General features: G+C 42.5%; 1 protein-coding gene across 2 annotated transcripts; it reads left to right on the top strand.

Annotated features, from left to right (window-relative positions):
• The first annotated feature begins 303 nt into the window (after window positions 1–303).
• On the top strand, window positions 304–22,282 carry Sp1 (Sp1 transcription factor). Of its 2 annotated transcripts, none has more exons than XM_052160323.1 (6): window positions 304–432; window positions 1,767–1,927; window positions 2,355–3,723; window positions 13,211–13,379; window positions 16,190–16,389; window positions 16,642–22,282. In XM_052160323.1, exons 1-6 carry the CDS (start codon window positions 426–428, stop codon window positions 16,953–16,955), a joined length of 2,220 nt encoding a protein of 739 aa, XP_052016283.1. In that variant the 5' UTR covers window positions 304–425; the 3' UTR covers window positions 16,956–22,282. The 2 variants fall into 2 exon arrangements, with proteins under 2 accessions (XP_052016283.1, XP_052016282.1); XM_052160322.1 differs by having other exon boundaries at window positions 2,211–3,723.
• The last annotated feature ends 3,877 nt before the right edge of the window (window positions 22,283–26,159 follow it).

Genomic DNA, 26,159 nt, shown 5'->3' with positions numbered 1-26,159 from the left:
TCACCACCGCTCACGGAGCCCGCCTGGCGGTTGAATGGTTTCTCTGAAAGTCCATCGTCTTCTCATCCCGCCCATCACCACTTCCTGAGTCTCTAGTTGGCTGCTAAAACTGAGAGGGCGGCCTTTCTGGGCGGAAACCAGGTACGCAACTCGGTCTTACACGCCTCAGCGAGAGAGCGAGTCTTGCTATTGGGTAGGCTGCCCGCCTTTCCTCCTCAAGTCCCGCCTTTCACCCTCCCTCATTGGGCGGGGCAGTAGATAAGGGGCGGGGATTAGGCCGGGCTTGTGGCGCGCTGCTCCCTCCTCCTTACCCCCCCCTCCCTGTCCGGTCCGGGTTCGCTTGCCTCGTCAGCGTCCGCGTTTTTCCCGGCCCCCCCCAACCCCCCCGGACAGGACCCCCTTGAGCTCGCCCCTCAGCTGCCACCATGAGCGGTAAGGATGAGTCCACTCCAAGCCTAGGGGTGGGACGGGAGTGAGGGGGCGCGCGCGAGGACCGACCGGGCGGTCCCCGCTGTGAGGGGGGGCGGGCGGGAGGCGGCGGCGGCGGCCTTGGTCCCGCCCGGGGCGGAGGGAAGGGAGGGAGAAGGGGCAGTGGCGGGGCCTCCGAGGAGGAGGGGGATGGGCTACCCGCCCCGGGGGAGGGGGCAGCGTGGCCTCGCCCGCCCCCTGCCCGCCCCGGCCACGGGGGACGGGCCTTACCCCCCACTACCCGGCCGGTCGCCTGAGGCTCCTCCCGTCGGGGGCTGGCGCCGCGGGGGCGGCCCGACCAGTGCAGGCCCCGCCTGGGCCAACCGCCTCCCCGGTCCGCCCTCCGGTTGCAGCCTGCCCCACGCCCTCCCCCGCACCCCCGTAAATTTCCCTTCCCCCATCCCACCCGCCCTTGCCACGCCTCTATCCCCCGAAACCGCCCCTTCTTCCTATGGCCCGCCCCCTCCTCCCCAAACCTGGGTTGTAAGCTGTAGACCTTTTTAGCCCCTTACCTGTCCTCTCAGATATTTCCTCACCTCCTCTAATGATTTACTCTTTCTCAGTCCCTCCCTGTTATTGTTTACACTTGATCTTTCCCCATCTCTTTTAGTCCTAATTTTAGCACACTTTCCATCCACCCACACGTTGGGTCTCCTTTTCATTCCAGGATGCTTTTCTTTTTTCTTTTTTGAGCCAGGGTCTCTGGTACTCGTAGTAACTCAAAGTTACTTTGCAGACCTCAAACTTTTAGCTATCTAGATGCCTCTTCCACCTGAGCGCTGGGATTTGAGTGTGCCAACCCTAGGCACAATTTTTTACTTCTGAGACACTGCTCTCAAGTTCCCTTCCTCAAAAGTGCTGTTTGTATTGAGATCAGTTCTTACTCTGTAGGCCTGACAGACCTAGAACTAGTGAACCACCTGGCTCATCCTTCCAAGTCTTAGGATTATAGGTGTGAGTCATCATGCCTGGCTTCTAAAGCAATTTTTGAGTCATTTCTGGGGTTAATTTGTGCATAGGAAAATAGTTACCTGTCTTGGACACCATTAAGCCATGTGCCTGCTCTGCATGCCTATGGTTTTGGCATCCCAATTTACTCTGTAGCTGAGAATTTCTTTGAACTCTTGCCTCCACTTGCAAATTCTGGGATTTTAGACTTACCACCACATCTAGTCTTACCTGGCTAATACATTTTTAAAACTATTCTGTCAGTCATTGCTGATGGTCATAGCATTAGTTTTGAATCTTGTGTTTTTATTCCCCTCCACATAAGTTATTTGTTTTGTAATTATTTTTAGACCAAGATCACTCCATGGACGAAGTGACAGCTGTGGTGAAGATTGAAAAAGGTGTTGGTGGCAATAACGGGGGTGGCGGCAATGGTGGTGGCGCTGCCTTTTCTCAAACTCGAAGCAGCAGCACAGGCAGTAGCAGCAGCAGTGGTGGCGGAGGAGGGCAGGTGAGTAATCGAAGATGGGGAAGGTGTTGAAAGGATATAAATATTCTTAGAAACGTCCTTAACCAAAAACTCTGGGAGAAAAATATAGTAGGGAAGTACACACAGAAAGATAGGTGATCTAGAGGGTCCCCAAATATGAAAGTTGGAAGGGTACACAGAAAGTGAGCATTTTGTTTCTGGTTTTTGCTCTTTATATGCCTGCATTGTTGCTGTTTGTCTGTTGAATACTGCCCCCTAGGCCAGCTATTGGGTGCCACTAACTCCTTTCCTCTCTTCTGGCCAGGAATCCCAGCCATCTCCTTTGGCTCTGCTGGCAGCAACCTGCAGCAGAATTGAGTCACCCAATGAGAACAGCAACAACTCCCAGGGTCCGAGTCAGTCAGGGGGCACAGGTGAACTTGACCTCACAGCCACACAACTTTCACAGGGTGCCAATGGCTGGCAGATCATCTCTTCCTCCTCTGGGGCTACTCCTACCTCAAAGGAACAGAGTGGCAACAGTACCAATGGCAGCAATGGCAGTGAGTCTTCCAAGAACCGCACAGTCTCTGGTGGGCAGTATGTTGTGGCTGCTACCCCCAACTTACAGAACCAGCAAGTTCTGACAGGTCTACCTGGAGTAATGCCTAATATTCAGTATCAAGTAATCCCACAGTTCCAGACTGTTGATGGGCAACAGCTGCAGTTTGCTGCCACTGGGGCCCAAGTGCAGCAGGATGGTTCTGGTCAAATACAGATCATACCAGGTGCAAACCAACAGATCATCACAAATAGAGGAAGTGGGGGCAACATTATTGCTGCTATGCCAAATCTACTTCAGCAGGCTGTCCCCCTTCAAGGCCTTGCTAATAATGTGCTCTCAGGACAGACTCAGTATGTGACCAATGTACCAGTGGCCCTGAATGGGAACATCACCTTGCTACCTGTCAACAGCGTTTCTGCAGCTACCCTGACTCCCAGCTCTCAGGCAGGCACGATCAGCAGCTCTGGATCCCAGGAGAGCAGCTCACAGCCTGTCACCTCAGGGACTGCTATCAGTTCTGCCAGCTTGGTGTCATCACAAGCTAGTTCCAGCTCCTTTTTCACCAATGCCAATAGCTATTCAACAACTACCACCACCAGCAACATGGGAATTATGAACTTTACCAGCAGCGGATCATCAGGGACTAGTTCTCAAGGCCAGACGCCCCAGAGAGTTGGTGGGCTACAAGGGTCTGATTCTCTGAACATCCAGCAGAACCAAACATCAGGAGGCTCACTGCAAGGAAGTCAGCCAAAAGAGGGAGAGCAAAGTCAGCAGACACAGCAACAACAAATTCTTATTCAGCCTCAGCTAGTTCAAGGGGGACAAGCTCTTCAGGCCCTCCAAGCAGCACCATTGTCGGGACAGACCTTCACAACTCAAGCTATTTCCCAGGAAACCCTCCAGAATCTCCAGCTTCAGGCTGTTCAAAACTCTGGTCCCATCATCATTCGGACACCAACGGTGGGGCCCAATGGACAGGTCAGTTGGCAGACCCTTCAGCTGCAGAATCTTCAAGTTCAGAATCCACAAGCCCAGACAATCACCTTGGCCCCTATGCAGGGTGTTTCCTTGGGGCAGACTAGCAGCAGCAATACCACCCTTACACCCATTGCCTCCGCTGCCTCCATTCCTGCTGGCACAGTCACTGTGAATGCTGCTCAACTCTCCTCTATGCCAGGCCTCCAGACCATTAACCTCAGTGCATTGGGTACTTCAGGGATCCAGGTGCACCAGCTTCCAGGCCTGCCTTTGGCTATAGCAAATACCCCAGGTAAGATATCTATTCTTTGCATTTATCTCAAACGAATACTTCCTGGTACTATGGAATCTAAAGGGGGAAATAGAACTTTCTGAGATGTTTCCTCCATGCAAACCACCTAAGCAAGTGTAAAATGTTTTAGTCAAGACATTTGGAGCTTAATCAATAGAAATGTCTTCTTAGTTGTTTTAATGAGAAAGGATCACTTCTGTGGTCTTTACTTCCTAGTGTCTTGGTACCATAAACTAAAGCTTGGTGTACTTTCTGCATAGGGTTTGGTAGTAAATATTTTAGGCCTTGTGATCCATGTGGATTATCAGTCATATTTCATATTCTTTTTGGTTTTCCCCTCACCCATCAGTGGTAGGCATTGAACATAAGGCCTTCTGATTCTTACATATACTGGTTATATCTCTAACCTCGTAGTTTGCAACTTGTTTTCAGAAACATCCTTTTTTGTTGTTTTTTAGAGACAGGGTTTCTCTGTAGCCCTGACTGTCCTGGAATTTACTCTGTGGTTACTGGGATTTGAACCCAGGATTTTTGGAAGAGCAGTCAGTGAGTGAGTGCTCTTAACCGCTGAGTTATCAGCCTAGAAACACCCTTTTAAGAATGTAAAAATGGGCTGGTCAGTGATGGCAAATGCCTTTAATTCCAGCGCTCTGGAAGCAGAGGCAGGCGGATTTCTGAGTTTGAGGCCAGCCTGTAGAGTTGAGTTCCAGGACAGCCAGGGCTACACAGAGAAATCCTGTCTCAAAAAACAAACAAACAAAACAAAAATATCAATGTAAAAATGGATCCTGATGTGATGGTACATGCCTTTAATCCTAGCACTCGAGGCAGAGGCAGGTGGGTCTCTGGCCATCTTGATCTACATAGTTCCAGAACAGCCAGGACTAAGTAGAGAGATCCTGTCTCAAAACAAAGATTGTAAAACAGAGACTGGAGAGATGGATGGTTTAGCCGTTAAAGTGGTTGCTAATTCTAAAGGACCTAGATTGAATTCCCAGGATCCATGTGGTAACTGTGACTTTAGTCCAAGGTGATCCAGCTTCTTCCTCTTCTGGCCTACTTGGTTATTGAATGTGGAGCATGGTCATATATCTAGGTATAATACACATAAAATAAAAATCTAAGATTACTAGAATTTGAAACCAAGACTAGGGTTGATGCTTAATGGTAGAATGCTTGTCTACCATGAGTCTAGGCTTTGGATTCATGTTCAGCATCATACAAAAAAATTATTCTGAGTAGCTCTGGGTGTCCTGAAACTAGGTCTATAGACCAGCCTGGCTTCTGACTTACAGAGACTTGCCTGCCTCTGCCTCCCTAGTGTTGGGATTAAAAGCTTGCACCAAATGTGCCTTGCTTTTCCTTTAAGGAACAGGAGGTTTATTTTGGTTGGTAGTTTTATCTGATTAAAAGTGTTGAATATACTCTCATCTTGGTGGAGAAGGCATTGCAACTGAAGTAGCATCTGCTTCCTAAGTCTCAAAAAAGTCTCAGGAGCAAGCAGTTCCTCAACATTTTGGTTCAGGAATCTAGCTCTAGCCAAGTAGATTACAGATTGTGATGATTCAACTTGAACAGTTTTCTCATGAGTTGTAACTCATAATTGAGGGGGAAATGGCTTAATGGATTCCAGAAAGATTTTTCTTTTCTTTTTTTCTTTTTCTAAAATATTATTTATATGTATGTATTTGGGGAGGGTTATATGTATGTATTTATATTTGTGTATTTATGCACTTTGGATGGGTGGGTGCCCCTGGAGGCTGGAAGAGGTCATCCGGTTTCCTGAGGCTGGTATTCCAGGTGTGAGCTTGCTGATATGTATGGGTGCTGGGAACCATACTCTTGCCCTCTCAAAGAGCAGCCAGTGCTCTTTTTTTTAAAAAGATTTATACTATTATATATAAGTACACTGTAGCTGTCTTTAGACACACCAAAAGAGGGCATCAGATCTCATTACCGATTGTGAGCCAACATGTGGTTGCTGGGATTTGAACTCAGGACCTTCGGGAGAGCAGTCAGAGTTCTTTTTATTATTTATTTATTTATTTATTTATTTATGGTTTATTTTTGGTTTATTGGATTTGTTTTTTTCGAGACAGGTTTCTCTGTATAGCCCTGACTGTCTTGGAACTCACTCTTTAGACCAGGCTGGCCTCCGACTCAGAAATCACCTGCCTCTGCCTCCCAAATGCTGGGATCAAAGGCGTGTGCCACCACCTGGCCAATGATCACTTGTAATCCCACAATTTGGGAGGCTGTGTAGGAGAATCATGAGTTCAAATGCTGGCTAGTTGCTAGGTAGTAGTGGCTCATGCCTTTAATCCCAGTATTTGGAAGGCAGAGGCAGGTGGATTTCTTGAGTTTGAAGGTAGTCTGATTTACAGAGTGAGTTCCAAGACAGCCAGGGCTACACAGGGAAACCTGTTTCCAACACTCCCACCCCCACCACCAAAACCATAAACACACACACACACACAAAAGGCTAACTAGCTGCTGGCTATATGGGGAGGCCTTGTCTCAAAAACAAAACAAAAACAAAAAATCCCTACTGAAACGGACAATAAGATTTTAGAGAGCCAGGGGCTGGTGAGTTGACTCAGCAGTTAAGAGCACTGGCTGCTTGCTCTTCCAGAGGTTCCAAGTTCAATTCCCAGCTACCACATGGTGGCTCACAACCATCTGTAATGGGATCTGATGCCCTTTTCTGAAGACAGCTACAGTGTACTCATATAAATGAAATAAATGAATCTTTGAGAGAGAGAGAGAGAGAGAGAGAGAGAGAGAGAGAGAGAGAGAGAGAGAGATTTTAGAGAACCAAAAGTCTGAACCATAAAAGTGAAGGCCTTTTTAGAATTTGTCATTTTAGAGTATATCATAAGGCTGATTATTGTCTGTCCTTGTAATCTCAGCCCTCAGTTCTGGTTTGAGCTACTGAGTAATTCCTTGTCTCCTCCCCCAAAATAAGTTTTTTTAAAAATTTCCATGTAGGTCAACATGGAGCTAATATATTTTGGGGATGGGGCACAGGCTCATACTCTGTACCCCAGGATAACCTCATTTCAATGGTTCTAGCTAGAAATTTGGATCATTTTGATTTCTAAAAGATTTGTAACATAGGCTCTAGAAAACAGTTGTGAAGCATTTCTATTGCTCAGTCATGCTTTGGGGGAAGTTTGCCATTTAATATATCTAGTGGTCAGGACAACTTTGTAGAATCATTCTCTTCCACCTGTATGTAAGCTCCAGGTGTTGAGCTCAGGTGCCAGGCTTGCGCAGGAACACCTTTATTGAGTAGCATTTTGACCTGGAAAGCCCATTCTGTAAGTTAAGGTTGTTTTCTTGATTAATATGTTTTTGAAGATACATGTGGCTAATTTTTAATTTTTTTAAGATTTATGTATTTTATGTATGTGAATATACTATAGCTGTCTTAAGACACTAAAAGAGAGCATCAGATCCCGTTACAGATAGTTGTGAGCCACCATGTGGATACTGGAAAGTTGAACTCAAGACCTCTGGAAGAGCAGTCAGTGCTTTTAATCTCTGAGCCATCTCTCCAGCCCCTATTTTTATTTTTCTTAAAGACCAGGTCTCTCACTATGTAACTGAGAGGCACCTTGAACTTGTAATATTTTTAGCTGCAGCTCCAAGTAAACCTCCACCTGGTTTTACTAGGTGCTGCTGGGCATTGAACCCAGAGTCTCATGAATATATTAGACTTCTAGGTGTTTAGTTGTTACAAAATATTTTACCCTCTTTCCTGATATAGTATTACTTATGTATTAGAAAACTCAAACATTAACAGTACTTTAATCCTTTTCACAGTACAGTATAGTAGAAAGTGAATGTGAAACCATCATACTGTTCTAAGATGAGGTAGTCTTAGAAAGTAGCTTTGGGCCAAATTTGATGGATCAAACACCATAAGAGGGAAGGAGGGGGAGAGAACTATAGTAGTATTTCATGCTCACTCAGTCTGTTTACATTATTTTAAAAATCATATTTAAAAAAAAAATGCTTAGCCAGGCGGTGGTGGCGCACACCTGTAATCCCAACACTCTGGGAGGCAGAGGCAGGCGGATTTCTGAGTTCGAGGCCAGCCTGGTCTACCAGAGTGAGGGAGTTCTTAAGGTTTTCTATTGATTTTTTTTTTTTTAACTCTTTACCATTGTGTTAAATATACAAGCAAAGGCATAAATCTAGAACTGAAATAAAACCCCTACATCTGTGTCTCTTGTATTTTTCGGGCTTTACCCCAGTGGGTGGTAGTGAGGGAAGGGACCACCCTGTTAATTGAGGTTAGTTTCCAAAGTAAAATGTGTAAGTTCCTAGAGTTTTGTTTTTGTTTGTTTTTAAATAACCCGTAACCTTTTTCTTATTTTAATCAATACCTTTTCCTTTTTATGAGAAACTTATTCTCTCATTTTGTGGTTTTAAACTTCGTATCTCTACCCCCCTCAGTCAAACCCCAAAACTTGCCTTGGGTGTGCATGGGGGCAGCTTTGAAATGTGGAGTGTGGTTGGCTTCTTGGGAGTTCTAATAGTGCAGAGCTGGGCTTTGGCATGAGAATAGAACAGATAATCTTGATGTCTATAATTCACTCATGAAACTTTCAGGCACTAAAAATAAAATTCTACATCTGCTAAGTTTTATTGGTGTCAGGAACATGTTTTGTCTCACAGTTAAGTTGGATGTGATACTGGCACTGGTTTGCCAGAAGTCTCACTGAAGTTGGGGTCAGATTGCTTAGACCTAATTGGGTAAAAAGTTATGTTTTTTTTATTTTTTTGGTTTTTGGATTTTGGTTTTTGGAAACAGGGTTTCTCTGTGTAGCCCTGGCTGACCTAGAACTTACTCTGTAGACCAGGCTGGCCTCAAACTCAGAAATGCACTGGTCTCTGCCTCCCAAGTGCTGGGATTACAGGTGTGCGCCACCCACCCCCAACCCCAACCCTCCCCACCCCCACCTGGCATGTTACTGAATCTTTATCTAATACATTTATTATTTTTACATTATTTATTGACATGGTGCTTTTTAAATGATGACTTCTGTTTAAAGAGATTTAAATATGAGCAGGTTTTTTTTTTTTTTTTTTTTTTTTTTTTGGTTTTCCTAGACAGGGTTTCTCTGTATAGCCCTGACTGCCCTGGAACTCAGAAATCCTCCTGCCTCTGCCTCCTAAGTGCTGAGATTAAAGGCGTGTGCCACCACTGCCCAGCTAAATATGAGCACTTTTATTGCTTTGAAACTCAGTGAGATATGAAAAGACAGTCTTCATTTCAATTGTTCCTATCTGTTCATTCCAGTTGCTTTGTCTAAATGACATCATTGTTAAATCATGATGCCTTATACATACAGTGTGGCCATTTTAACTCAAGTAACCAGATATGAGATGATAGCACCATCCAAAGCACTTGGGAGACTGGAGGATTTGGAGTTCAAAATCGTTTTCAGCTGTGTTGACAGTAAATTTAAGACTAGCCTTTATTTTCAGTAACAGCAAAATTCAAACAAAAATTTCTGAATAGAATTTCAGGTCTTCCTTGTGAAACTCTATGCATAATTTTTTCTAATTGATGGGAATGATAGTAAAAGTAATTTTACCTTTTTTTTAGTCTAATGGCATCTCAGATAAACTATTAATCATTGGGAAACTGACATTAAATTTATTATTATTATTATTATTATTATTTTTTTTTTTTTTTTTAGGATTTGGTTTTTTCAAGACAGGGTTTCTCTGTGTAGCCCTGGCTGTTCTGGAACTCACTCTGTAGACCAGGCTGGCCTTGAACTCAGAAATCTGCCTGCCTCTGCCTCCCAGAGTGCTGGGATTACAGGTGTGCGTGCATCGCCGCCACATCCTCCTCCTCCTCCTCCTCCTCCCTCTCCCTCTCCCTCCTCTCGGCCCTGTTGTTTTTCAAGACCGGTTTTTCTCTGGAGCCCTGGATTTCCTGGAATCTCACCCTGTAGACCAACCAGGCTGGCCTAAAATGCAGATGCACTTGCTTCTGCCTCCAGAGTACTGCGATAAAAAATGTACCATCAGCTTTTGCCTTTATATTCATGATAAATGACAAAACTCAAGCCATAGTAGGAATATTAACAAAACTGAAATTAATATTTAGATTTGATGGAAAGACTTCCAAAATATCTTTATGTTTCTAAAATCTGCTGTCCCTCTTTTTCTCTTAAACATCTGGTAGGTTAAAAATGCTCTCACTACAGTGTACTTACATAGAATAAATAAATAAATCTTTAAAGGGGGGGGCTGGAGAGATGGCTCTGTGGTTAAGAGCACTGACTGCTCTTCCAAAGGTCCTGAGTTCAAATCCCAGCAACCACATGGTGGCTCACAACCATCTGTAATGAGATCTGATGCCCTCTTCTGGTGTGTCTGAAGACAGCTACAGTGTACTTACATAGAATAAATAAATAAATCTTTACAAAAAAAAATGCTCTCACTTAGTCACAGTGACATCTACTGGTAAAAGCCATTAACACCATTTTGCTGATTGCTAAAGAAAACTACTCATTTCTTTGAGGCAGTTTTTCAATTAAAAAAAAAAGTAATATACCAAAGAGAAAGTTATAATCTAAATGTTTTTAACTACGGAGAAATTACAGAATATATAAGGGGGAAAGGGGGAAAAAAGTAAGCTTTCCTATCATGCTTACTAATTCAACTATTTTTTTGTACATGTCCTTGACAGGATCTCACTTTATAACTCAGGCTGGTTTTGATTTCACTATCTTCCTGCACCTACAAAGTAGTGCTGAGATGACAGCCATGTTCCACTACTCCTAGCATGGTTTTTCTTCCTTGTAAACTTATTTTATGTGTATGGGTATTTTGCCTAAATGTGTATTTGTATACCCATGTTTATGTACATAGGTGCTAGGTACCAGAGGAGCCCAGAAGAGAGTGGGGGTGTCAGATAGATACTCAGGAAATGGAGTTATAAATGGTTGTTCATGAACTGCTATGTGTGTACTGGGAATCAAAACCAGGTCCTCTGAGCAGCCAGTAGTCTGAGCCAGTTCCCAACTCTTCTAATGCTGCAGCCCATTACTATAGTTCCTCATGTGGTGACTACTGAACCATAAAGTTATTTTCATTACTTCATAACTGTAATTTTGCTCCTGTTATGAATTGTGACATGGTCATATGTTCTCCCCTGGGAAAAGGGATGCCAGATTGAGAACCACTCCTTTTTTTTAAAAAAAAAAAAAAGATTTATTTATTATCATATGTGAGTACACTGTCACCTTCTTCAGACACACTAGAAGAGGGCATCAGATCTCATGGATGGTTGTGAACCAACATGTGGTTGCTGGGATTCGAACTCAGACCTCTGGAAGAGAAACCAGTGTTCTTAACCACTAAACCATCTCTCCAGCCCCAGGACCTAGCTCTTACAGTAGGTCTCTTAACAACCTTAGTCTATAACTTCAGCTCCTGGGTATCCAGTAAATATCTTCTGGCTTCTTCAAGCACACACACACACACACACACACACACACACACACACACACACACACACGTGAACACAAAGAGGTAGGCATACAAGCAAACATAATTTTTTTCCTTCTTCCCTTCCTGTGTGGCACACACACATCCCAACATACAAACACAAAATCTCAATATGGAGGCCAGAAACTTAGAAGTGGTTCTCTGGGCTAGAGAGATGGCTCAGTGGTTAAGAGCACTGACTGCTCTGTTCAATTCCCAGCAGTCACATGGTGGCTGACAACCATCTATAATGAGATCTGATGCCCTCTTCTGGTGTGTCTGAAGACTGTCACAGTGTGCTCATATACATAAAAATAAAGAAATCTTTAAAAATGAAAAGAGCGCTGAGGGGTAGGGGTGGCGCATACCTTTAATCTTAGCACTTGGGAGGCTGAGGCAGGTGGATCTCTGAGTTCAAGGTCTACAGAGTGAGTTCCAGGACAGCCAGGGCTACATAGAGAAACCCTGTCTCCAAAAACCAAAAAAAAAAAAAAAAAAAAAAAAAAAAATTGAAAAGAGCTAGGTCCTGAACTCTGGTCCTGGAAGAGCAGCAAGCCCTCTTCTGTACATAATCTCCAGTCTCAGTGATGATCATTTTTATGCACTTGCTTTTCTCCAAAATTCAGTTCTTATGTTCTAGCTTACTAATGAAATTATTTTTCTTTCTGTTTATTTATAGATTGTATTATTAATATGTGATATTTATCTTTGATTTTTCTTTGACTTTTTTTTTTTTTTTAATAAAGATAGGTGTGTAGTCCAGGCTGTCCTGGAACTCACTCTGTAGACTAGGCTGGCCTCAAACACACCTAGTCTTCTTTTTCCCTGGTGTTGGGATTAAGCATGCCGCCAGCCTGACAGCTGATCTATTTTTTTTTTCTTTTTTTGGTTTTTTTTTGGATTTTTTTTTTTTGGTTTTTTTTTTTTTTTTTTTTTTTTTTTTTTGGTTTTTTTGAGACAGGGTTTCTCTGTGTAGCCCTGGCTGTCCTGGAACTCACTCTGTAGACCAGGCTGGCCTCGAACTCAGAAATCTGCCTGCTTCTGCCTCCCAGAGTGCTGGGATTACGGGCGTACGCCACCACCGCCTGGCGGAGAGCTGATCTTAAATAGATGTAAAATACATTTAAATCTGTGCATCAAGTGTATGCCTGGTGCCTACAGAGATCAGAGTTAGAGTCAAATTCCCTGGAATTGGAGTTACAGACAATTGTAAACAGTTATTACACTTATCCACTGAGCTATCTTTTCAAGCCCTATGCCAGGCTTTTTTCTTCTAAAGATGACCAAATGTTTTCTTTTTTGCTTCTCAGAGGTCTATGCTTGCTCTACCATATATTCTTATCCACCTTCACATTTCATCAGATTGCCTGTAGGTTATTTTCTTTTTTGTGTTTTTTGTTTGTTTGTTTTTTGAGACAGGGCTTCTCTGTCAGCCCTGACTGTCCTTGAACTCACTCTGTAGATTAGGCTGGCCTTGAACTCATAAATCCACCTGCCTCTGCCTCCCCAGTGCTGGGATAAAAGGCTTGCTCCACCTCTGCCTGGCAGTTATTTTCTTAATTAATACTGTAGATTAGCCTGGGTGTTGATGACGCACGCCTTTAATCCAAAAACAAATCCAAATCCAAACAAAAAACACAAAAAAGAAAGAAAGAAAAACAAAAAAATACTGTAGATTAATTTCTTGATATGGGAGACAGTGGGAGCTGGGTCTTCTACAGGAGTCTGGTGTAAATAGGATGAGATTTTTTTCTTTAATTTTATTTTTATTTTTTGATTATTTGAGACAGGGTTTCTTTGTAACCCTGGCTCTCCTAGAGCTACCTCTGTAGACCAGCCTGGCCTCAAATTCACAAGAGGTACACCTGCCTCTGCCTTGCAAGTGCTGAGATTGATGGAGTGTGCCACCATCACCTGGCTCCCTAACTGTTTTGTTCTGCCCATTGCCACCTTTCTCCTTTCATTTTTATTTCAGGTGATCATGGAGCTCAACTTGGCCTTCATGGATCTGGTGGTGATGGGATACATGATGAGACAGCAGGTGGAGAAGAAGGAGAAAACAGCCCTGATCCCCAACCCCAAGCTGGTCGCAGGACTCGGCGGGAAGCGTGTACATGCCCCTATTGTAAAGACAGTGAGGGAAGGTGAGTTCATTTTCTTGAATATAGATTTTTTTCTTGTAGACGTAAACAGTGAACATAGAAATATGAGGAAAAGTAAAAATAAGTGAGTCACTCTGTCATCTTGCTGTGAAAAACACAAAAAAAGTAAAAATAAATAATTTTACTATTTAAGACATAGGAGAGCTGTGTCTATTTAACCCCAGATAAGGAGTATATAAAATGAGGGTTTTGGCATTAGATATATAAAGTTGAGGGCATGACCATGACCTCTCCAAAGTGTAGTTGAGGGGAGGGTTTTTATTGTAGATATGAGGTAGAGTATAGCCAGAGGCACTGAAGAGTCCAGAGCAAAGAGAGAAAGTATTAGACTAAATAGTAACCAGTAGATTGGACTTGGCCATAACAGGTGAGAGAACAGGGGTAGAAAGTGAGAGAGAAAGATAAAAAATGAGAGGCAAGAGAGCACTTATATAAATGGCAAGGTTGTATGGAAATTATAAGCTTAGGGAGGGAAGATTATAAGGTGAAAAAGTTTAGGGTAGAGGGCAGGGTGAGAAGAGTTAGGATGGAGGTTAATGGGTATTTGCAATATGAATTGTTTTTTGAGACAAGATCTCACTATTTGACCTCTCCTGCTTTAGCCTCCCAAGTGTTAGTATTAAAGACATGTGACCTGCCAAACTCAGCAGCTTTTTTAAAATTTTTTTATTTTATTGTTCGTTGGTTTTTCAAACAGGGTCTCTTTATGGAGCCCTGGTTATTCTGGAACTCACTATGCAAACCAGGCTGGCTTTGAATTCACAGACACTCTTGCCTCTACCTTCTCAATTTTTGGATTAAAGGTGTGAGACCACACCCAGCTCCTGTAAACATAACTTTTATTCACCTGATATAATTGTCTTCTAACCTAGACCTAGGCCTGGAAGCCTTCAGCCTCTGGGACTTACTGCTCTTGTTGCCTGGCTCAATTCAGCTATTCTGGCTCAGAACTCCAAACAGGCTTTTTTCTGCTTCTCACTTAATTTCCCTGCTTAAACTAACTCTAGCAATTTGTTCTAATCTTTTGACTCCTTCTTGTTCTCTAATTTGTTCTGTCTTTACCTGTGTCTTGCTTATTATAACTCTCTTTAAGCTGTCTCTGTGAATTAAAAAAAAAAAAAAAAAAAAAAAAAAAACCTCCCTGTAAAGCTGCCTTTGAATTCCACTAACTGAACAGAACTGATCCCAGAGATATGCTTGCCTCTGTCTTTAGGATTAAAGTCATGTTTATATCCCAGCCTGTGTTCCAGTAGAGATGGCATGGAAAGTTCTAGGATCACATAGACCTAGAAGATCTTTGGATATAATCTCTTGCTAGAGTGGCCATGTTCTGAATTATAATTCCTCTATAAACTCCTTATTTTAGTTTACATGGAATCAGGGTGATGCTACATCTCCTAGTTTGGCCTTGAATATTTGGTTCTTGTGCCTCTGTCTCCCAAGTAACAGAGATTACAAGGACAAACCTCCATGTTTCTCTTTCACTTTTAATATTTAGGCCCGGAGGAGTGACTCATTTTGTTTATTTTAGTTTTTCTTTTTTCTTTTTTTCTTTCTTTATCTCCCCCCCCCCCCCACAGGGTTTCTCTGTGTAGCCCTGGCTGTCCTGGAACTCATTTTGTAGACCAGGCTGGCCTCGAACTCAGAGATATACCTGCCTCTGCCTCCTGAGTGCTGAAATTAAAAGCATATGCCATCACCAGCATGTGATTAGTAGCCACTCCTAAAAAAGGCAAGTAACTACTGCTCATGCACATAAAAAATAAATAGCAGAATGGACTAGCAGAATGTAGCTTTGTGCAAAAAAATGGGTGAAGCCAGAATTGTTCATGACACACATCTACTGCCACAGTACTTGGAAGGTATAAGCAGAAAATTGCAGATTTAAAGCCCATCTAGTCTGAAAGTCAGTTTAAGACTAGCATGAGCTAAATAAAAGAGATTCTGGATAAACAAACAAACATCCTATGGAGCCAGGCATTGGCATGGTGGTGTATGTCTGTAATCCCATCACTCAGGAAGCAGAGGCACAAGGATAATCCCAGGTTTGGAGCCAGCCTGGTCTATACAAAGAGTTCTATGGTAACTTGGGCTATAAAATGAGGCCTTGTTGCAAAAGTAAGTAAATAAACTCAACAAACTTGAGATTAACTCAATGGTAGAACATTTGCCTAGCATTCAGAGTCAATGAGAAGTCAGAGTTAGAAAGAAAAGCTGCAGAATACAACTTCTTCTACCTCTTGGTCACCATAATACTCAGCCTAATTTGTAGTTTTCGGAACTTTCTTTAAATCTTCAAAATTTTTCTCTTAGAGATCTCCTTGGTGCCCACAAATGGATCATATATAAGGAAGACCTGGCTTAGCAAAGACTGTATAAAAACTATCATGTAGCCGGCGGTGGTGATGCACACCTGTAATCCCAGCACTCTGGGAGGCAGAGGCAGGTGGATTTCTGAGTTCGAGGCCAGCCTGGTCTACAGAGAGTTCCAGGACAGCCAGGGCTACACAGAGAAACCCTGTCTCAAAAAAGAAAACAACAACAAAAACCAACCAAAAACTATCATGTGAGAGATGGCAATAGACAGGCTCTGGGAGGCAGAAGCAGGCGGATCTGTGAGTTTGAGGACAGCCTGGTCTACTTACCAAGTTCCAGGACAGCCAGGGCTACATAGAGAGACCCTTTCTCAAAAACAAACAAACAAAAGAATGGGTTAAGTAATTGCTTCTGACACGTCTTGGTTCCCTAATTTCTATCTCCAGAGTAATAAATCTTTATGTTCTCATTCTTAGAGGCTCTGGAGATCCTGGCAAAAAGAAACAGCACATTTGTCATATCCAAGGATGCGGGAAAGTATATGGCAAGACCTCACATCTCCGGGCACACTTGCGCTGGCATACGGGGGAGAGGCCATTCATGTGTAATTGGTCATATTGTGGGAAGCGCTTTACACGTTCGGATGAACTTCAGAGACATAAACGTACACATACAGGTGAGTAAGACCCAAGGGAAAAGGGAAAGTAGTAGAGTAGTAGACAAGAAAAATGATGTGCCTATGAAGCTAACTGAAATCCCTGAACAGCATATATGTGAAACTAAGTGTGTTTCCAGGAGTGCTTGAATTAGTCTGGAAGGTTTTAATAAGGAGTTCAATTTCAAGAGGAATTTTGAAGGACACACATTAATCCCAACTTTGTTTTGACTGCTTTTTTGCTAATTTATCTTTTTTTTTTTTTAAATCTAGGAGAGAAGAAATTTGCCTGCCCTGAGTGCCCTAAGCGTTTCATGAGGAGTGATCATCTGTCAAAGCATATCAAGACCCACCAGAACAAAAAGGGAGGCCCAGGTGTAGCCCTGAGTGTGGGCACGTTGCCCCTGGACAGTGGGGCAGGTTCAGAAGGCAGTGGCACTGCCACTCCTTCAGCCCTTATTACCACCAATATGGTAGCCATGGAGGCCATTTGCCCCGAGGGTATTGCCCGTCTTGCCAACAGTGGCATCAATGTCATGCAGGTGACAGAGCTGCAGTCCATTAATATCAGTGGCAATGGTTTCTAAGATTAGATACTCAGGGCCAGAGACATATGGGCCAATACCCACCAAGCCCTGGATGCAAGATAGTATGGGTCCAAGAGACATCTGGAAGAGAGAGCCATGAGGCATTAATGTGCTTGGTGGTAGGAAGAATTGGGAGATGGTACAAAAGAAGAGATGGGATTGTGGCACACATCTATGTCACTGGTGACTCCTTGAAAATGGAAAATATTAGTGAAAATTCTGTTGGTGCCACCCTTTGATCAGCATTTATCTCATCCCAGGTTCTTCTTACACTTCTTACCCCAGCCTCCTCTTCCTGTTTTTCCCTCTTAGCTCTCCCATGATGGATCTCCCCACCCCCTTTCCTAAAGCCATCATGCCTTGATAAATATATATGATCATTGAAATACTTTTTAACAAAAACAGATTCTATATTATATATATATATATTAAAAAATATATAGATATGCTTTCACAGGGGCTGGCTGGGAGGAGGAAAAAGACCATTCTGTGACCAAAATAATACCTTGGTCTTTTTTTCTTTTCTTTTCTTTCTTTTTTTTTTTTTAAATATTGCCTTATTTCTCTATGGCTGAGCCTTATCATGACACATCAAGCTTTCCTATAAATGTTGTCCTGGCATCCCACCAGAGTAAGCATTCATACTTTCTGCTTTTAGTTCATATATACATATATAATGTGTCTTCTTTCTTAATTTTGTTATTTTATTTGGGATCAGCTCCTTGCACTCCTTTCCTGACTTAATCCTTTTTGTCTCCCCTTTTCTCACATGATCACTTCCTGTGTTGTTTTTGACAGTGATTCCTGGATTAGGCACTTCTATTAATATTTTAAAAACCTTAGTTCCAGCAACGGAGTAGAAAAGCCTTGAAATATAGTCTGATGCTTGAAGTAGCTATGGAGGGAGTGTTCAAAATACTACTGACGCAGGCACTTCTTAGTGCTGGAGAGTCAAAACCATCTCCCTTTCTTAGCTGTTCTAAACATCAGAAGTCTTTCTCTGGAATTGTACAAGAGCCCTTTGAAGGAGATATACTGTCAAAATGGTCAAGTAGTAGGCAGCAGCTTTCAGTATGAAAAGATGTTCTCAGAAAAGGAAATAACTCATAGTCCTGGCTTCAGAAGTTAGTGGAGTTATTTGGATTTCAGTATCATTGTCTTCCAAATAGCTTTAAGCATCAATGTATGGGCTTCTGAGTTCACACTATGAAAGGAAGTATACTTCCTCTTTTGAACATTTCTGTAGTTCCTTCCTATTAATGTTTCAATGTTAAGGAGCATCAGCCAGTGAATCTGTTTGGACTGTCCATTCTGTAGAGTGCAAAACTTGTGCCAGTGGCAAAAGTGGTTCTTTAAAAAAAAAAAAAGTCCCCCTTAACTCTTCCTTAGATGTACTTGGGTGGTTCCTAAGGGAAAGGGAAGCACACAATCATGGGAACAATAGCCCAGAACAAAAAGAAATCTTGTCTTACCACTGTGGATTATAGGAGAAATTGGGAGAAATTATCCTGCTTTCTCTATGGCCTGATTCCAGAAGAGACTGATCCAAAAATTTTATCGGCAGGGAAACTCAGTGCGTTTGACACTGAGATTTAAATGCAACCAGAATTGTCCTCAAGGCCCAGCCATTAAAGCATTGTCTCTCTTGACCTTCTGCTATCTTGTCAGAGAGCTTTTCACTGTGAGGAAGTATGGAAGTGGTTGAGTGTATGTGTGGAATCTATTAGGTTGGGGATAGGTTTTCTTGTTAGCCAATATTTAAAGAGACCTGCAATAAAAAATTACCCTGATCTGATAGAGAAACTAAAATGTTTGTGTATGACTGTGTGTGAATGTGTTTGTGCCTGTATATATCTACATGCAGATGAGAACTTATATTTGAAATTGTTGGAAAATAAATTCAGATCGAAATGCCTTTCAGGTCCATTATCTAGAAATTGGTCATAAAACTTGGGTATGTTCCTAAGGTCAGTTCTCTGCTTATGCTAAATCGGTTAACAATTATGGGGTGGGGGGATATCCTAGTGCACTTTCTAAAGAAGAAACTATTTTTGTGTTTGAAAATGAAATCGACATCCAAATCTATAGTGGATTCCTTATTCTAACTTCTCTATCTTGGCTACAAATAGATTATAGTGTTATTATACATTTTATGTAAATTCCATCTAAACTAGGTTCTTGATAAGCTTATCGTATTATTAGCTTGAAATACTAACATTAGTTTATTCTATTTGGTCCTTTCTGTGCAGACTTAATACTGTTATCAAGACTCAGGAAATATTTCAAGGGACTTTCCCCAAATCACATGTTATTAATGTTGAAGTAAAAGTTATCTGTCCACAGCCACCATCACACCTTTTATTCCTAAAGAAAAGCAGAACTCAAACCGTGTTATTTTACATTTATAATCATGTACTTTGGCATCTGGAGGAAGAGGGCAGTATAACTCACTGGAGTGTGCAGTATTTTGTTGGAAAATTTCAAGGAATAGAATCTTGATCAGTATGAGGTGATTAGATATGAGCTGGCTTAGTGATGCTGAGGACTATAAGCCTTTAGATAAGTTATCTGATGGTGTTTTCTCTCTTGGGTGAAAAGCTGATGGTTTACCCTCAATGTCTGCTACATTAATATTACCATGAATTAATTTACATCAGATTCTTTCTGCTTTTCTTCTCTGGTGTCTTATCTGACCATAAAATGGAATCCGATTCTGCTCTTGTCTCCCTGTCTATGAACCACTCAGCCTTTTTCATAGTTAAGTTTCATAGTTAAGAGACTACATTCCTCTAGTCAGGGTCTCATGACTGAAGAGAAGAATAACCTTTCCCCAAACTTTTGGTCATCAGAACTTACATAATTGGTGTGCATATTGATTCTGAGATTCTTTTCATTACATTTTTTGTTGTTTGGTTTGGGGTTTTTGTTTGCTTGTTTGCTTTGTTTCATTGAGACAGGGTTTTACTCTGTAGCCCAGGCTAGCCTAGATTCACTCTTTTGCCTCCTTAATTGGAATTACAAGTATAGATCACTATGTCCAGCCTTCATAATTTTTTACTTAATTTTTTAAAAAATGACTGCACCTTGCAAAGTGGTGGGTGGCCACCAATATAGTAATCTTGTTTTTTTGTTTCGAAATAGGTCTTTCTAGGTACCCTTGGCTGGTCTGATTTTATTTGTAGTCTAGGCTGCAGAGATCTGTCTATCTTGATTACAGATAATGTGCCACCATGGCCAGCAGAAATAGTAATCATAAAGCATTCATTTCCTTGTCCTATGCTGCCCATTTGTATTCATCTATAAACTATTTGACTGTGTCATCTCTTTCCTAGAAAGGACCGACCCACCGTCTTCCTTCAGGGACCTCCTAATGGGCACCCTTGGGAGTGCTATTTAAAACGCAGTATAATGGTTCTTTCTCAGCTTGGTCTCAGAATAAACAGAACCTTTAATCACAGAAAGTACAGACTGAAGTATGGGGTGAAGGTGTTATAATTTGGGGAGGGTGGGAGACTAAAGCTGTAAATTACTATGGCTGATTTATTTCTACTATATACATATATTTTTTGCTTTTGTATATCCTATATAGAAAACTAAGCATTGTATTTTTTTAACAAATTTGAGAAAGCACTATGAACTGCAGGTGTTAGACTTTCAGAATATATTTTGTATTGTTAATACTTCACATTATGTGAATACTGGAAGCTGCAGATCTTTGTAGGCCGCAATAAAATTGGATACTTTTTGAGGGGTTCTTTTGGAGGTGCTAATCAGGCCTCTGTTATACTTTGAAGGAGCCCTGGTGCTACATGATTAAAGTTTTCATTCAATTTTAAGTGCCCTAATGTCTTTTTGGACCTTGGGATCAGATGAGAAGTGATCAGGTACCAAGGAAGTGACAGTAGTGTGCCTGCCTCAGCTGAGGGCCTCTTTGCATGGTTTTACTTTCCACATACAAAGTTGGGTAGCCTCTTGAGGTTGAAAGGAGAAATGTTGGAAATCTCAGAGTTTCGTCTTAGAAGAGCCAGGAACTTACAAGGATAAAGGTAGCAGCAGTTAGTTGCTTTGGGAGAGGAGGGTATGGCACTTTTCCAACCCAGAAAACATTGCTTTGAAGGCTGCTCATAAAACATGGGCAGGTTATTACTTTGGTTTAGAAGACTGCCTTTCTTGGCTGGGGGTACAGATCTCATCTAGGAGGATGAGTAGACCAGCTTTGAGGCTGAACAGTTTCTTTTCTTTGCCTTCCCTAAATACCATCCCCCAGAAAAGACATTAAGCAGCCTTTAAGTTCCTACTCCCTCTTCCAGACTTGGCTCATGTGTTGTAGATTGAAGACTGGGAAAAGAGAAGAGGGGCAGTCTTTGGCTCCATTCCTTCCCTAAGTCATCTCTGCTCTGACTTCCCATACTCAGAAGAATTTCTCCATAGCACTCATTTGAGAGAGTAAATCTTTTTTTTTTTTTTCCAATTTGCCCCTTCTTTATCAAACAGCCCAACCTTCTTTATCTTGGCTAAGAAAGTACAGGGGCTCATCTGTCCTTCAGCTCTTTTAAGTCCCACTCATGGAGGTTGAGAAGAATGACAGATTAGGCTGGGACTACTGATAGAGAAGACTTGAGGTACATCTGCTTGGTTGTGTGCTTTCCTATATCTTGCCTTCAGGAATCACACTGTGCCTTCTCCACTAGGGAACTGATTCTGTCTACACAGCTTTTCCAGTAACTGCTCTTGAACATTGTGGATAATGGCAGTTCTTCATATTTCTGATGACTCTTTTTCTCCCAGTAACATCCTAATATCCCTTACCTAGCTAAAGACTAGGCACAAAGTCAGAATATGTTGATAATGATCTGAGGAAGCCAAAGGCAGCTGCCCTAGGGCCTGCTTCCCTCTCCCAAGTCTGTCATCCCTGGGCAGAGGAGTAGTGCTCCAATCTGGTGCCTAAAACCAGTTTATCTTTCTTAATACTGGCAATAACCAGTCTCTGTACCACCGTTGCCTTTAAACCTTTTAATCTCACCATGTTTGTTGTGGGTTCCAGTCTAGTCATCACCAGGGCTGTGAGGGTAAATACTTCCAAACAGTCACGCGCCTTGCTCTCTGCCCTCAGTCTTGAGTATGTGTGATGTTAATCTCTTGTCTTCCTGCTCCTTTTGTATCTTCCTCGTCTATCTCCCCCTTAAATTTGTCCCTGGGTGTTTTGGGGATCTCAGTATCTCTTTCTCTATATCTCTATCTCAATCTCTCTGCCTTTTGTACAAAGATTAGTTTCAATGTAGTCTGTAGCTCCTTTGTAAACCAATTAAAATTTTTTTAATAAATCATGTCTCTGGTGTATTGAGAGTGTTGGGAATGGGGTATATGTGGTAACTTCCTATTTTGAATCAAACAAATGTTGCAGCTACCCACACTATTGTGCTCCCATACTTTTTTTTTTTCTTTCTCGAGACAGGGTTTTTCTGTGTAGCTCCCGCTGTCCTGGAACTCACTCTGTAGACCAGGCTGGCCTTGAACTCAGAAATCCGCCTGCCTGTGCCTCCCAAGTGCAGGGATTACAGGCGTGCACCACCACTGCCCTGCTCTCCCATACATTTTAATTAATGCTTTTGCTCTACACTTCAATCTTAGACTATGGTTTATGAACAGAACAGTATGCTTTGACTACACAGAAATGTCGGGACTTCAGGTTTGGTAATTCATGCCTATAATCCCACCAGTGGGACGACTGAGTAGGTTGAATTAGTGTGAATTTGAGAGGCCAGATTGGTCTATATAGGAAGTGATAGGCCAGTTTAGAATCTCTCAAAAATAAAAGCAGGAAAGAGGGTGGACACCGAGTGCTGAGTTTCAGAGCTCGACGGTTAAGTACTTCTGTGCATGATGCCCTGAATATATTTTTAAGTACTTAAAAACGTGTCTGTGCTGGTGGTGCACGCCTTTAATCGCAGCATTCAGGAGGCAGAGGCAGGTGGATTTCTGAGTTCGAATCTAGGCTGGTCTACAGAGTAAGTTCTAGGACAGTCAGCGATACACTGAGAAATCCTATCTCGAAAACCAAAAAAAAGAAAAAAAAATGACTATGAAGAGAAGCAAGAATAGTGGCTGCCCCAGCTTCAGTAATTTTATTCTGCGTTTGTGTTGGGGGGCGGGCACACATGTGCCACAGTACATGTGGTGGTCAGAGGGCAACTTGAAGGAGTCTTCTTCCACCATGTGAATACAGAGGTTACTCAGTTGTTAGGCTTGGTGATAGAGGCTTTTTTTTGTTTGTTTGTTTGTTTTGTGATAGAGGCTTTTAACACTGAGCCATGTTTCCATCACCCCTCCCACACATTATTGTTATTTTGAGACAGGGTAGGTTTATATAGCTTTGGCTGTCCTAGAACTCAATATAGAGACCAGGCTGGCCTAGAAGGGACAAGAGCTCCACCTGCCTTCTGCTGGTCTCTACCTCTAAGTGCTGAGACTTAAGATTTTTATTTTATGTGTACAGGTGTTTAGTCTGCATGTATATGTCTGCGCACTATGTGTATGCAGTGCTCATGGAGGCCAGAGGGTGTCAGATTCCCTAAAACTGGAGTTAACACGATTGTGAGTTGCCATGTGTGTGCTGGGAATCAAATCTGGGTCCTCTGGACCAGTATTCATTCAGTGCTCTAACCACTGAGTCATCCCTCCGGCTCCATTCCACTCATCACCACATCCTTGGGTATTTTTTAACAGTCTTTAGCAGAATTTGAGGCCTGCCTGGTCTAAAAAGCTAGTTCAAAGGTTTCACAGAGAAATCCTACCTTGAAAAATCAATCTAAATAAATAAACAACAAAATAGAAGCCAGGTGGTGGTGGCCCCAAAACATCATTAATTCTCCCACTCTGGAGGCAGAGGCAGGCAGATCTCCAGTTAACTCTGCTCCTCGTGCTATTGTGGTGAGGACTTTACTGATAGCCATCTTCTCAGATGTGTGTTTATAATTGAGACAGGGTCTCCCTATGTAACCCTGCTAGGCCTGGAATTCTATGTAGATCAAGCTGACTTCAACTCTCATAGACCTGCCTATCTGCCTGGGCTTCTCTAGTGTTGGTATTAAAGGTGAGTGCTACCATGGCCGGCCAGATGTGCACTTTAACAGTGTTGGTATTAAAGGTGAGTGCTAGCTGGGCAGTGGTGACGCACGCCTGTAATCCCAGCACTCTGGGAGGCAGAGGCAGGCAGATTTCTGAGTTCGAGACCAGCCTGGTCTACAGAGTGAGCTCCAGGACAGCCAGGGCTATATAGAGAAACCCTGTCTCAGAAAAATCAAATCTTAAAAAAAAAAAAAAAAAAAGACTAAGATAAAGGTGAGTGCTACCATGGCCGGCCAGATGTGTGCTTCTCCAGTGTTGGTATTAAAGGTGAGTGCTACCATGGCCAGCCAGATGTGTGCTTTAACAGCCTGAAACTGAGCTCAGTGGTATTAAGTACTCATTCAGTAAATGTTTTTGGAGCCTTTGCTGTTGTTTATTTGGTACTAAAGCAAAGGCAAATGCTGAGACAGGCCCTCCCACCATGATCTCTGCAGTAGGGCCTATGATACAGATGCCACCAGTTGCCCTTTCTTTTATCCTGACCTTATTTTCAGCAGCCAGTTTGTCTCATACTTCATGGAGAAAATGGAAGCTGGAATTTCTTCAAACTGTCCTTCAGCTCCTCAAAACATGTTTCCCACCAGTCTGCCACATCCCTCTTCCTAGGAAGGAAACACTGTTCTTCCATTGAAGGACGCCCGTTTTCTCTCACTCAACTTCTCTTTGTTCTTTGTTTGATGTGATTTTTTTTCTTTCATCTTCAGCCTGCCTTTGGTTCCCTCCTTAGCTTATGAGCATGTTTCCAGTCTCCCTCTCCCCCAGCTCCATTCTGGAAAACCACTTCCTTTTCAGGTCGCTGATTTAACTATTGTTAAATCACTCCCCAAAGCTAGTGGGAGTAGTTTACACCATTTTTATTCACCCCTCAGACCACTTTGTTAGCACCAATTCTTTGAAGAATTTTCAGGTTACTGTCAGCCACCTGGTTGCAGACCAATGATTTCTTTGATTAGTGGTTTCTTCATCTTTAAGCCTTCTTGTGGCAGAATGTGATGCTGATGTGAAATGTGGACCAGTGAGAGGGCAGAGGGTAAAGGCCCTTGGCACTTGCTGATCCTGACAACTTGAGTTCAGCCCCTGGGATCCATGTAGATTTTGGAGAGGACAGACCCCTTGCAAGTTGTTCTCTTACCTCTACAAATGCAATACATAAATAGAATGCAATTTCTTTAAAAAAAAAAAATGCCAAAGATTGGGGCTAGAGAAATAACTCAGTTGTTAAGAGCACTGGCTATTGTTCAGAGGTCCTGAGTCCAATTCCTAGCAACAACATGGTGGCTCACAAACACCAGTAATGGGATCCAATTCCCTCTTCTGGTATGTCTGGAGATAGCTACAGTGTATTCATATACATAAATCTTTAAAAAAAAAAAGCCAAAGGTTGAAAGGGGGTTGGGGGAAGGCAAATGTGGACATGCACACCTTTAAATCTCAGTACTCTGGAAGCAAACAAAGACAGGTGGGTATTTGTGAGTTCAAGGCCAGCCAGAGCTACATAGTGAGACCTAAAACAAGTTACAAGGGGCCACAGAGACAGTAGTTAAGAATGCTTGGCTGAAAGCTGGGCACATGCCTTTAGTTCCAGCACTCAAGAGGCAGGGAGATGTGAGTTTGAGACCAGCCTGCTCTGTGAAACAAAAGAGTGCTGCTCTTCCAGAGGACCCACATATGGCAGCTCACAACCACCTGTGACTCCAACTCCAGGACATCGGAAGTCCTCTTCTGGCCTCTGAAGACACTATCTTAGTGCACAAACTCTCAGGTGGACACACACAAACAAAAGTCAGGACATCCAAAGCTACATAGACTGTTTCCAAATAAATAAAAATAAAAAGTAAAATATTTTTAATAATGCAAGATGTAATAAAGCCATCTAGCTAGATGGCTCAGCAGGTAAAAGTACTTGCCCCTAAGCCTGACAACCTGTGTTTGAGCCCTGGCGCCAGCATGGTAGAAGGAGAGAACCATCCCCTAAGGTTTTCCCTCTGGCTTTCACATATGTGCTATGGCATGCACACTTATGTACACACAACACTCAACTAGGTATAAAAAATAACTAAATTTAACCCAAGTGTG

Source organism: Apodemus sylvaticus, chromosome 17, assembly GCF_947179515.1.
Source record: "Apodemus sylvaticus chromosome 17, mApoSyl1.1, whole genome shotgun sequence".
Classification (NCBI taxonomy): Eukaryota; Metazoa; Chordata; class Mammalia; order Rodentia; family Muridae; genus Apodemus; species Apodemus sylvaticus.
The sequence above is the reverse complement of the archived record's forward strand: the minus strand, read 5'-3'. Positions and strand labels throughout refer to the sequence as shown.

Coding starts and splice junctions, on each gene's coding strand:
- Sp1 (XM_052160322.1), top strand. Junction 1,928..2,210: donor GTGGTGGCGGAGGAGGGCAG/GTGAGTAATCGA, acceptor TCTTCTGGCCAG/GAATCCCAGCCATCTCCTTT. Junction 3,724..13,210: donor GGCTATAGCAAATACCCCAG/GTAAGATATCTA, acceptor TTTTTATTTCAG/GTGATCATGGAGCTCAACTT.